Here is a 10,861-nt window from a genome sequence, read left to right as displayed (position 1 = left end):
CTTTTCAGCCTATTAGCTGGTGAGCTAATGTGGCGAATTTCACAGTGTTGTTAAAGTCCTGTAATAAGAGATACGATGCTAATATTTGTGTAAACCCTTCACAGTTATGAACATTTCATGGACCTAAGAGCCATAGGCAAGGGTGTACCACGCATACAGTATGACCAAATGGAATTCTGACGTCTTAATACATCCACAGTGTGATTTCAACTGATTTAATATATATATATATATATATATATAAAACAGCATTCCAACCGTGCTCAACATTATCCAGTTCCAATATGGCATCATTCCACTATTGGTATTGTTTGCGTCAGTTTCAATGCAGGACTTTTATTTTGAAGGTGAACCGCAAATTCTACTATTGTGTTCTGGCTAATCGTTATTGTGGCTAGCTTCACATAGGTGGTGCAAAAGCAGTCGAGCTACATGCCCTTGACATTGATCAACCAATTGTGTGGTAGATACCACTCATAGACGTTTGATTGACACTCCCTCATTATCATATGGAAGAAATACAGAAATATATAAATGAATAAATATATAAATGAATTAAAGATTTAATAAGTTTGTAATTGAACAATTGTTACAGATATAAAAAGAAAATGAATACATTTTAGTCAGTATTTTTGTATTTCCGTGCTAATTTATTTTTATTTAATTGTAATTATGGCAGCTTTGGACCTCATATTAGGGGTGCTGAGGGTGCTGCAGCACCCCCTGAAAGATGCGAATAAAAATATATATGAATATATATTTTTTAAGGTGAAACGTTTATTTTTTTACAAAAGTAGTGCACTGGGCCTTTATTAGTCCTGTATTAGCGGACTGATGTAGCCATCTGTCTGTGAAACAAATTGCAGCACCTCCTCCCCCAAAGATCTTCCCGCAGCTGTGCCTCCAGCAAAGAGACAGAATAAACTTACTGAATCCTAGAAGTTCCCCATAGGATCTAGGACCAGCTGGCCCACTCCTAGCAAACCATAAAGGTAGAAATACAATCTAGAATATAGTTGTGGCCTACTCCTAGCAAACCATAAAGGTAGAAATACAATCTAGAATACACCTCTCTATGCTCAAAACCTTAGATTAGTGTCCAATGGTAATTTAGGGCCTTGACTCAGAAAGATGAATTATCCATAAACTATGCATTAATAGACACAGCAATGTCATATTTGGCAAATAACACTTTATTCAAACAAATGTATAAAACCTGTTCTGAGATGTATCTGGATTGCTCATAAATGGATTTGATTGATTGTCAAAATGTATCAAATTACATCACATTTAAAATGTACATCAAAACCCCTAAATTGGTCAATAGACAAATGAAGACATTTAAAAAAAAATGTTAAATCATTAACATTCAAACACGTCTTTATTGTTACTATTAACAATGAATAATGAATATAAATAAATATTATCTATTATCAGGTGCCTTTTAGACACATCCATAGGTTCACAGAAATATGTCAAAATCATCCCCCTAAATAAATATCATGATTGTCATTATTTCACTGTGCGTTTAAACTACTCTTCAACAAGACGTGAATCACAGGAAAAGATGTCAAACTGAAACAGGAAAAGATGTCAAACTGAAACAGGAAAAGATGTCAAACTGAAACAGGAAAAGATGTCAAACTGAAACAGGAAAAGATGTCAAACTGAAACAGGGAAATATGTCAAACTGAAACAGGAAAAGATGTCAAACTTAAACAAGAAAAGATGTCAAACTGAAACAGGAAAAGATGTCAAACTGAAACAGGAAAAGATGCCAAACTGAAACATCAGGGAATAAAAAAAATGTTTTAACAAGGAGGATAAGAATTCACATTGTTGTTGTCATGAAACACCATGACTAGTTAAATAAAGGTTAAAAACAACAACAACAAAAACGTCACCCTATTCCCTATATAGTGCTCTACTTTCCCTATATAGTGCAAAACTGACCAGAGCCCTATTCCCTACAGGCCCTAGGCAAAAGTAGTGTGCTATATAGGGAATAGTGTGCCATTTGGGAAGCATGAAACTTTTGAGGTCAACAGAAGAGTTCAGTCTGAAGAGTCCAACGACAGGTCATGACAGGTTACAACCTCTTAATGACAGGTCGTAGCAGGAGACTTCACCAGGTGGGAGCCAGCCAATTTAGACACTCTAACGCCAATTCGTACCCTAGAAAACAGGCCTGAGGGAGACAGAGAGGAGATCAGAGCAGAAAGAACCCTAGAAAGAAAATGCTGGGTTATGGATGCTGATAGGTGGGTTGTTGTGGTGCTGGATGCTGATAGGTGGGTTGGTGTGGTGCTGGATGCTGATAGGTGGATTGGTGTGGTGCTGGATGCTGATAGGTGGATTGGTGTGGCGGCAGGTAGCCTAGCGGTTAGACCGTTGAGCAGGTAAATAAAGGTTTCTATACTGTACAAAAATATCAATGCAACATGCAAAGTGTTGGTACCATGAGCTGAAATAAAAGATCCATAGATGTTTTATCGATGACAATTTGAATGTAGAGAGATACCGTGATGAGATCATAAGGCCCATTGTCGTGCCATTCATCCGCCGCCATCACCTCATGTTTCAAATGATATTGCATGGCCTCGTGTCACAAGGATCTGTGCACAATTCCTGGAAGCTGAAAATGTCCAAGTTCTTCCATGGCTTGCGTACTCAGCAGCCATGTCACCCATTGAGCAAGTTTGGGATGCTCTGGATTGACTTGTACGACAGCGTATTTTAGTTTCCACCAATATGCAGGAACTTCGCACAGCCATTGAAGAGGAGTGGGACAACATTCCACAGGCCGCAATCAACATCCTGATCAACTCTATGCGAAGGAGATGTGTCGCGCTGCATGAGGCAAATGGTGGTCACCCCAGATACTGACTGGTTTTCTGATCCACGCCCCTACCTTTTTTTTAAGGTATCTGTGACCAACAGATGCATATCTGTATTCACAGTCATGTGAAATCCATAGATTAGGGCCTAATGAATATATTTTAATTGACTGATTTCCTTATATGAACTGTAACTCAGCAAAATCTTTGAAGTTGTTGCATGTTGCGTTTGTATTTTTGTTCAGTGTAGTTCGAATTCCCGAGTCGACAAGGTGAAAAATAGGTCTATCAGCCCTTTAGCAAGGCACTTAACCCTAACTGATCTAGGGTCGCTGTCAATAATGGCTGATCCCTGGCTGTGACCCCACTCTCCGACAGGGTCGCAGGGGAAGCTGGGATATGTAAAAAGCACATTTCCATTTCACACTTGTACAGGTTATCAATTTGTAGGGCGGTTTCCTGGAGACAGATTAAGGCTAATCCTAGACTAAATTTCTCAGACACGGTTTAAAATAGTTTCACACTTGCCCTAGTCTAGATTTAAAACGTCTGATTTCAGCATGGCTGCACAGATGTTCCCATTGAAGATGAGGATGACCCAGATGTTCCCATTGAAGATGAGGATGACCCAGATGTTCCCATGGTTGAGGCAGACAATGGCAGAAATAAACAAGCCTACAGAGATGCAGCACTTCTCCCAACAAAGATAGCTCAAACGAATGAAGCAAACAATCAACAATCAAATCATGCATGCTCAGCCTCTTTGTGCTCCGGCCTGGGTTAGTGACACAATCTCCCCTTCTGGCTGCTGAAGATGTAATGGGCTAACATTCATTCTGTTAAGACAAGTCCCCTCCAAGTCTTAACCTCCAAGCTACGGTGATCATCTGCCTCTAGAAAATGATTACATTGGAGAACATTATTTCTTCAAGAGTTGAGTTCATTACGTCATTTGTATTATGGGAGTTCAAGAGATTGATAACATGCAGTCCGAGGATGGCAAATGTTGAATGAATGTCTCCTACCAAATGAGGGTTGGAATGGTTCCTCATCTGAACTGTCCAAATGGTCATCATCGGGGTTACCTTACAGGGGTTGCTGGCTATCAATGATCCCGGTCAACAAGTCCCCTAGCTCCTCTGTCTCTGGTCTAACAGGGGGTCTTCCACCAGTCCCCCAGCTCCTCTGTCTCTGGTCTAACTGGGGGTCTTCCACCAGTCCCCCAGCTCCTCTGTCTCTGGTCCAACTGGGGGTCTTCCACCAGTCCCCCAGCTCCTCTGTCTCTGGTCTAACTGGGGGTCTTCCATCAGTCCCCCAGCTCCTCTGTCTCTGGCCTAACTGGGGGTCTTCCACCAGTCCCCCAGCTCCTCTGTCTCTGGTCTAACTGGGGGTCTTCCACCAGTCCCCCAGCTCCTCTGTCTCTGGTGTTACTGGGGGTCTTCCACCAATCCCCCAGCTCCTCTGTCTCTGGTCTAACTTGGGGTCTTCCACCAGTCCCCCAGCTCCTCTGTCTCTGGTCTAACTGGGGGTCTTCCACCAGTCCCCCAGCTCCTCTGTCTCTGGTCTAACTGGGGGTCTTCCATCAGTCCCCCAGCTCCTCTGTCTCTGGCCTAACTGGGGGTCTTCCACCAGTCCCCCAGCTCCTCTGTCTCTGGCCTAACTGGGGGTCTTCCATCAGTCCCCCAGCTCCTCTGTCTCTGGCCTAACTGGGGGTCTTCCATCAGTCCCCCAGCTCCTCTGTCTCTGGTCTAACTGGGGTCTTCCACCAGTCCCCCAGCTCCTCTGTCTCTGGTCTAACTGGGGGTCTTCCATCAGTCCCCCAGCTCCTCTGTCTCTGGCCTAACTGGGGGTCTTCCATCAGTCCCCCAGCTCCTCTGTCTCTGGTCTAACTGGGGTCTTCCACCAGTCCCCCAGCTCCTCTGTCTCTGGTCTAACTGGGGGTCTTCCATCAGTCCCCCAGCTCCTCTGTCTCTGGTCTAACTGGGGGTCTTCCATCAGTCCCCCAGCTCCTCTGTCTCTGGCCTAACTGGGGGTCTTCCACCAGTCCCCCAGCTCCTCTGTCTCTGGTCTAACTGGGGGTCTTCCACCAGTCCCCCAGCTCCTCTGTCTCTGGCGTTACTGGGTGTCTTCCACCAGTCTTCAAACACTCTACAATCAACAGCATTTGTCTTCTTTAAGTAGATGTTTATATTTTCCGCAGGACCTTAGAAAGACAAGATGATATAGAATTTATATTAGTAATTATGTGTGATAGTTTGTTACATTTCTGTCACACAAATACATTTAGGCCCCACTGTGTTGTGTTACACCAGAAAACTAACATTTCAAAGTGACTCTGATTTTCAAAAGGGGGCCAACAGTAAATACAGTATATTACCTGAAGTTGCTGTAGCGTCCTTTTGTTTAGTTTTTCACTTGTGTTGAATTCATTACAAAATGGTAGTCCAGGCATTCTATTTCTTGTTTTCTGTTGATTAATCATACTGTTTGCTCTCCATAATTGGGTGATTTGACACAATTCGCTTAAAGAGGGTTTTTCAAAGTCAAAGAGTTTTCTTTTACCTCCGTCCATTGTTTGGATAAGGTGAGTTGCTCCAATTCCACACAATGCTTATGTATTAGTGTCCCATGCCTGGTTTCTGAAGCATCCTCAGGTCAGAACCAAGTGCAGATCGTTAATCAAATCGAGCTTCACAAAGATTAACTGGTTAGTCCTTACTTTCCTTAGTCTGGGACTCCCTAGTCTAGAAATAATTAATCTGAAGTTAAACGTCTCAAAAAGCCATTGTTTTATCTAGATTAATTTAAGTACAATTAGCCTGGTCCTGATTTAAATTAAACTCTGTCTGTGAAACCGCCCAGTAGTGAAACAGGACAAATATAAGAACTCCCTATTTGACCTTTTCAAATGCTGATAGGGGGGTTGGTGTGGTGCTAGATGGTGATAGGTTGGGTGGTGTGGTACTAAATGCTAGTTGGTGGGTTGGTGTGGTGCTAGATGCTGATAGGTGGGTTGGTGTGGTGCTAGATGCTGATAGGTGGGTTGGTGTGGTGCTAGATGCTGATAGGTGGGGTACTAGATGCTGATAGGTGGGGTGGTGTGGTACTAGATGCTGATAGGTGGGTTGGTGTGGTGCTAGATGCTAGTTGGTGGGTTGGTGTGGTGCTAGATGCTGATAGGTGGGGTACTAGATGCTGATAGGTGGGTTGGTGTGGTGCTAGATACTGATAGGTGTGGTGCTAGATGCTGATAGGTGGGGTGGTGTGGTACTAGATGCTGATAGGTGGGTTGGTGTGGCTATAGGTCTTGTAATAGGTTGTCTACCGCGTTGGCAGGGAAGGCTCTGAGGAACACAGCGTTGAATCCTTTATAGAGCGCTCTGGGCCCCTCGTCACGAAGCAGCTCCCTCAGTACATCTACCAGACCTGTTCCCCTGTACCGTCCGTCTGGAGCTACACACACACACACACACACACACAGTAAAAGAAAAACGTATTTTCATTTTAATCAAAATGTTTAGTTACGGTTCCCCCAGTTAATTTGAATCTAAATGTTTAGCTATATTTCCCCCAGTTAACTTGAATCTAAATGTTTATTTCCCCCCAGGTCTTCACACAGGTATTCATTCAGTGATCCTTCTCTGTACGTTACTCTGGAGCGGGATGAGGACTGAGGATCTGGCTGTCATTGCCAGTTGTCACCACTACATGGGAGCATTCAGCTGCTGTCTCCATTCCTAGTAGGAGTAGGGCTCCTATGGTCCTGGCTGCCAGGCTCCTGTAGTCCTGGCTGCCAGGCTCCTCCTGTAGTCCCGGCTGCCAGGCTCCTGTAGTCTCGGCTGCCAGGCTCCTCCTGTAGTCCTGGCTGCCAGGCTCCTGTAGTCCCGGCTGCCAGGCTCCTGTAGTCCCGGCTGCCAGGCTCCTGTAGTCCCGGCTGCCAGGCTCCTCCTGTAGTCCCGGCTGCCAGGCTCCTCCTGTAGCCCCGGCTGCCAGGCTCCTCTAGTCCCTGCTGCCAGGCTCCTGTAGTCCCGGCTGCTATGCTCCTGTAGTCCCGGCTGCCAGGCTCCTCCTGTAGTCCCGGCTGCCAGGCTCCTCCTGTAGTCCCGGCTGCCAGGCTCCTCCTGTAGTCCCGGCTGCCAGGCTCCTCCTGTAGTCCCGGCTGCCAGGCTCCTGTGGTCCCGGCTGCCAGGCTCCTGTGGTCCCGGCTGCCAGGCTCCTGTGGTCCCGGCTGCCAGGCTCCTGAGGTCCCGGCTGCCAGGCTCCTGCGGTCCCGGCTGCCAGGCTCCTGCGGTCCCGGCTGCCAGGCTCCTCTAGTCCCTGCTGCCAGGCTCCTGTAGTCCCGGCTGCTATGCTCCTGTAGTCCCGGCTGCCAGGCTCCTCCTGTAGTCCCGGCTGCCAGGCTCCTCCTGTAGTCCCGGCTGCCAGGCTCCTCCTGTAGTCCCGGCTGCCAGGCTCCTCCTGTAGTCCCGGCTGCCAGGCTCCTGTAGTCCCGGCTGCCAGGCTCCTGTGGTCCCGGCTGCCAGGCTCCTGTGGTCCCGGCTGCCAGGCTCCTGAGGTCCCGGCTGCCAGGCTCCTGCGGTCCCGGCTGCCAGGCTCCTGCGGTCCCGGCTGCCAGGCTCCTCTTGTAGTCCCGGCTGCCAGGCTCCTGTAGTCCTGGCTGCCAGGCTCCTGTAGTCCTGGCTGCCAGGCTCCTGTGGTCCTGGCTGCCAGGCTCCTGTAGTTTCATGTCATTTAGCAGACGCTCTCATGCAGAGATATTTACAGTCAGGCCATTCAACTAAGTTAGGTAAAACCACCACATATCACAGTTTCCAGTCAGGCCGTTGAACTGTGACGACCCTCCCACTCTGTCTGACGAATTCTTTCTATTTGCTCTTGTTTTCCTTAATAGGATGTCGGTGGGCGGAGCCGAGAAGGTCGTCCGTGAAATGGGACACACCTGGGCTCGGCTGTGTCCCGGGATAAATACCTCTTCCCCATTTATTGAGGAGACTCTCCGTACAGACACACGGATAGAGTTTGGTTGTGGCATTTCTTTGGCTGCTTTGGCAGATTTCAACACCCCTCATTATCACATTTATGCACGCAAACATTCACTTACACACACACACACCATGGTTAAATGTATTTAGTTTACTTCCGTTAATAAATATATTTTGTTATTCCTTATCTCCACATTGTCTCCCTTTTTGTTACAAACTTCGAGCCGGTTCGTGACAAGTGGGGAATCGTCTGGGATCTTAAGGTTGGTTCCTAGACATTTTGGCGTACAGCACTCTGTTGCATTATGAAGGACTAATACTAGTGTCGTTGGGCTTACTAGTATGTGTGTTGTGTTTGGGAGAAAATGTGGAGTTAATGTTTGAGAACTCTGTAGGTGCTTGTAACTTTTGTTACAGCTTTTGAATTGTAATGTTTGGTAAGCACAGTGTTGATTGCCTTTGTTTGGTAAACTTGCCACTGCGGTGGATAGTTGGTTGTGTGCTGCGTTGGAGAGAGTACATTGGTTAGTTTCCAGGCCCCTGCCGAGGCTGGAGGCTCTTGCTCTACTCGCTGTTGGGACATCGGTCTGAGGTGAGTACAATCGGCTGTGTACCTCGGTGGGAGATTTGGGTAGGGTAGTGACACTTACTACCTGGAGCTATAGCCTTTCTTTTCCCCTGTTAGGCTTAGCGACGTGTTTCACTTCGGAATACGTTGGGCATGGTTATTTTGTTTGTTATTTTTGTGTGGTGTCTGTGGACTCAGCAGTTGTCTCGGGATCACATCCGTGGCTTGGGTGAATCTGCCAGCGTGCTGCGTGTTTTTTAAAAATATACATTTTTTCCCTTGCCAGCGGGCTACAGTGTGTAATTACCCACCACAAATCCGCACGAAGACTAGGGTTGAGTTACTGTAGGTTTTGGGGAAGCTCCATATATTTATCTCTTCTGTGGTGCCCAGTGTGATTGCCAGTTCTCTTGTGGTCCAGTCTGGTGTGCTCAGCGGTGCCCAGTGTGATTGCCAGTTCTCTTGTGGTCCGGTCTGGTGTGCTCAGCGGTGCCCAGTGTGATTGCCAGTTCTCTTGTGGTCCGGTTTGGTGTGCGCAGCGGTGCCCAGTGTGATTGCCAGTTCTCTTGTGGTCCGGTCTGGTGTGCTCAGCGGTGCCCAGTGTGATTGCCAGTTCTCTTGTTGTCCGGTCTGGTGTGCTCAGCAGATGGGAAGAGCGAGATCTTTTTTTTTTGTATTTACTTGTGACTATGGCGTCTTACGTAGACGAGTTCATTCGCTTTCCATCAGAGGAACTGTTAGAATTATGTACTAAAGAACAGCTGTTGAAGGTTGCTGAACACTACAAGGTTAAAATGAGTGATTAACGTCTAAAAAATGTTAGGTTGATATTGAAGGCCAATCTGATGGAGAGTGGTATTCTAGAAGTCACCACTGGGGCAGCCTCTGCTGAGGACTCGCCGTATCCCCATAACGTTAAAATGGCCGTTCCATCTGTTAGCCCTAGTAGTCTTCTTTTTGAACAGCAGAAAGAACTGCTTCTGTTACAACTAGAACATGATCGTGAGAAGCTAGAGCATGATCGTGTAAAGTATGAAAAATAATTGGCATTTAAACAGGATTTGGAGCGTGCTAAAATCAAGCTGCAACAAGAGCGGCTCGAGTTGGTTAAGGATGGAAAGCTCTCAGGGGAGAGTTTGCTCTGGGAAGGTGACCCAGATTTACCTTGGGGTCGCTCCTCTTTTGGTCGTGCCCCGACACATTTGATATTGTTGGGAACTTACAGTTGTTGCCTAAATTTAATGAGAAGGACCCTGAGACATTCTTTTTGTTGTTTGAGCGTGTTGCTGACGCTAGGAGTTGGCCTGATTCTGACCGCACTTTAATTTAATGTAGGATAAGGTTAAAATGGCTGTGTTACAGATTTATGAATTGGTTCCTGACCGCCAACGATTTAGAACTTTAAAAAGGGATGATAAACAGACTCATGTTGAGTTTGCGCGTGAGTCTGTTTTCACAGTTTAATCACTGGTGTTCTGCCTCTGCAGTTATGACTTTCCAAGGGCTATGTGATCTGATTATGCTAGAGCAATTTAAGGATACAATCCCTGATCGTATAGTACAATAACGAACAAAAAGTAAAGACTGTCGCTGAAGCTGTGGTTTTGGCGGACAAGTATGTTTTGACTCACAAAAGTGTCTTTGCAGAGCCCCGTATTCGGAGTGAGTGGAGGCGTTCGGAGTGAGTGGGGGCGTTCGGAGAGATTTGGGCCTCGCTCACCGAGATACTCTGGTTCAGGGGCAGAGTTTCATTCAACTAGGGTTGAGCCTGACTCCCGTGGTAAAACTGACTTTGGTCAAGAGTGTCACTACTGTCAAGGTTCAGGTCACTGGAAAAACGAATGTCCGATTCTCAGGGTAAATTCAGTACTTGCGCTTACATTAAATCTAAGCCTACGGCGTTAGCAGTGCCTGTTCCACATCAGTTCACTCCTGACACATTGTCTCAGGCCCAGGGGCATGTGAAAGTCCATATTGACCCAGACTATTTACCTTTCATTACGGAGGGTTTTGTGTCTGTTAGGAAGTAAGGACCTAGTGCCAGTGAAGATCCTGAAAGACACACGTGCCTCTGAATCGTTTGTGTTTGAGTCTGTGTTACCCTTCTCTGCTGAGACTGATTCGGGGAATAGTGTTCTAATTAGGGGAATAGGTTTGAACACTGTCAGTTCCATTGCATAAACTTATGTTGGATTGTGGACTGGTGAAAGGTGAGGTTGTTGTAGGGGTGCGTCCTTCGTTGCCTATTGAGGGTATCGACGTTATCCTTGGGAATATCTTGGCTGGTGAGCGTGAATGGCCTGTCGTGTTTCCATCTCTAGTGGTTTCCGCTAAGCCGTCATTTGTAGGGATTCCTGATGAGAGTGCGCAGATTTTCCCAGAGTCTGTAGTGACGCGTTCTATGAGCCGTGGCGACCTTGCACACTGCGCCGGCTAACAAGAATGGCACAAAGAAATCTGTCACTGCTTTCCCC

At 46.6% G+C, this 10,861-nt stretch overlaps 1 protein-coding gene across 2 annotated transcripts in view; it reads right to left on the bottom strand.

The window, feature by feature from the left end:
• Nucleotides 1–1,174: 1,174 nt before the first annotated feature.
• LOC115165234 (mitochondrial carnitine/acylcarnitine carrier protein) overlaps nucleotides 1,175–10,861 on the bottom strand; it is a 39,140-nt gene continuing 29,453 nt past the window's right edge. The window contains exons 8-9 of one of the 2 annotated variants that reach the window (XM_029718229.1): nucleotides 6,163–6,290; nucleotides 1,175–2,188 (exon numbers count right to left, since the gene is read on the bottom strand). In XM_029718229.1, coding sequence (XP_029574089.1) covers nucleotides 2,126–2,188; nucleotides 6,163–6,290 — 191 coding nt within the window. In that variant the 3' untranslated portion in view covers nucleotides 1,175–2,125. Of the gene's footprint in view, nucleotides 2,189–5,100; nucleotides 5,305–5,399; nucleotides 6,291–10,861 lie in introns of those variants that run through there. The other variant, XR_003870112.1, reaches the window with a different exon arrangement.

This window comes from Salmo trutta, chromosome 28 (genome assembly GCF_901001165.1).
Source record: "Salmo trutta chromosome 28, fSalTru1.1, whole genome shotgun sequence".
Classification (NCBI taxonomy): Eukaryota; Metazoa; Chordata; class Actinopteri; order Salmoniformes; family Salmonidae; genus Salmo; species Salmo trutta.
Note: the sequence above shows the minus strand (reverse complement) of the source record. Positions and strands in the feature narration are given on the sequence as shown.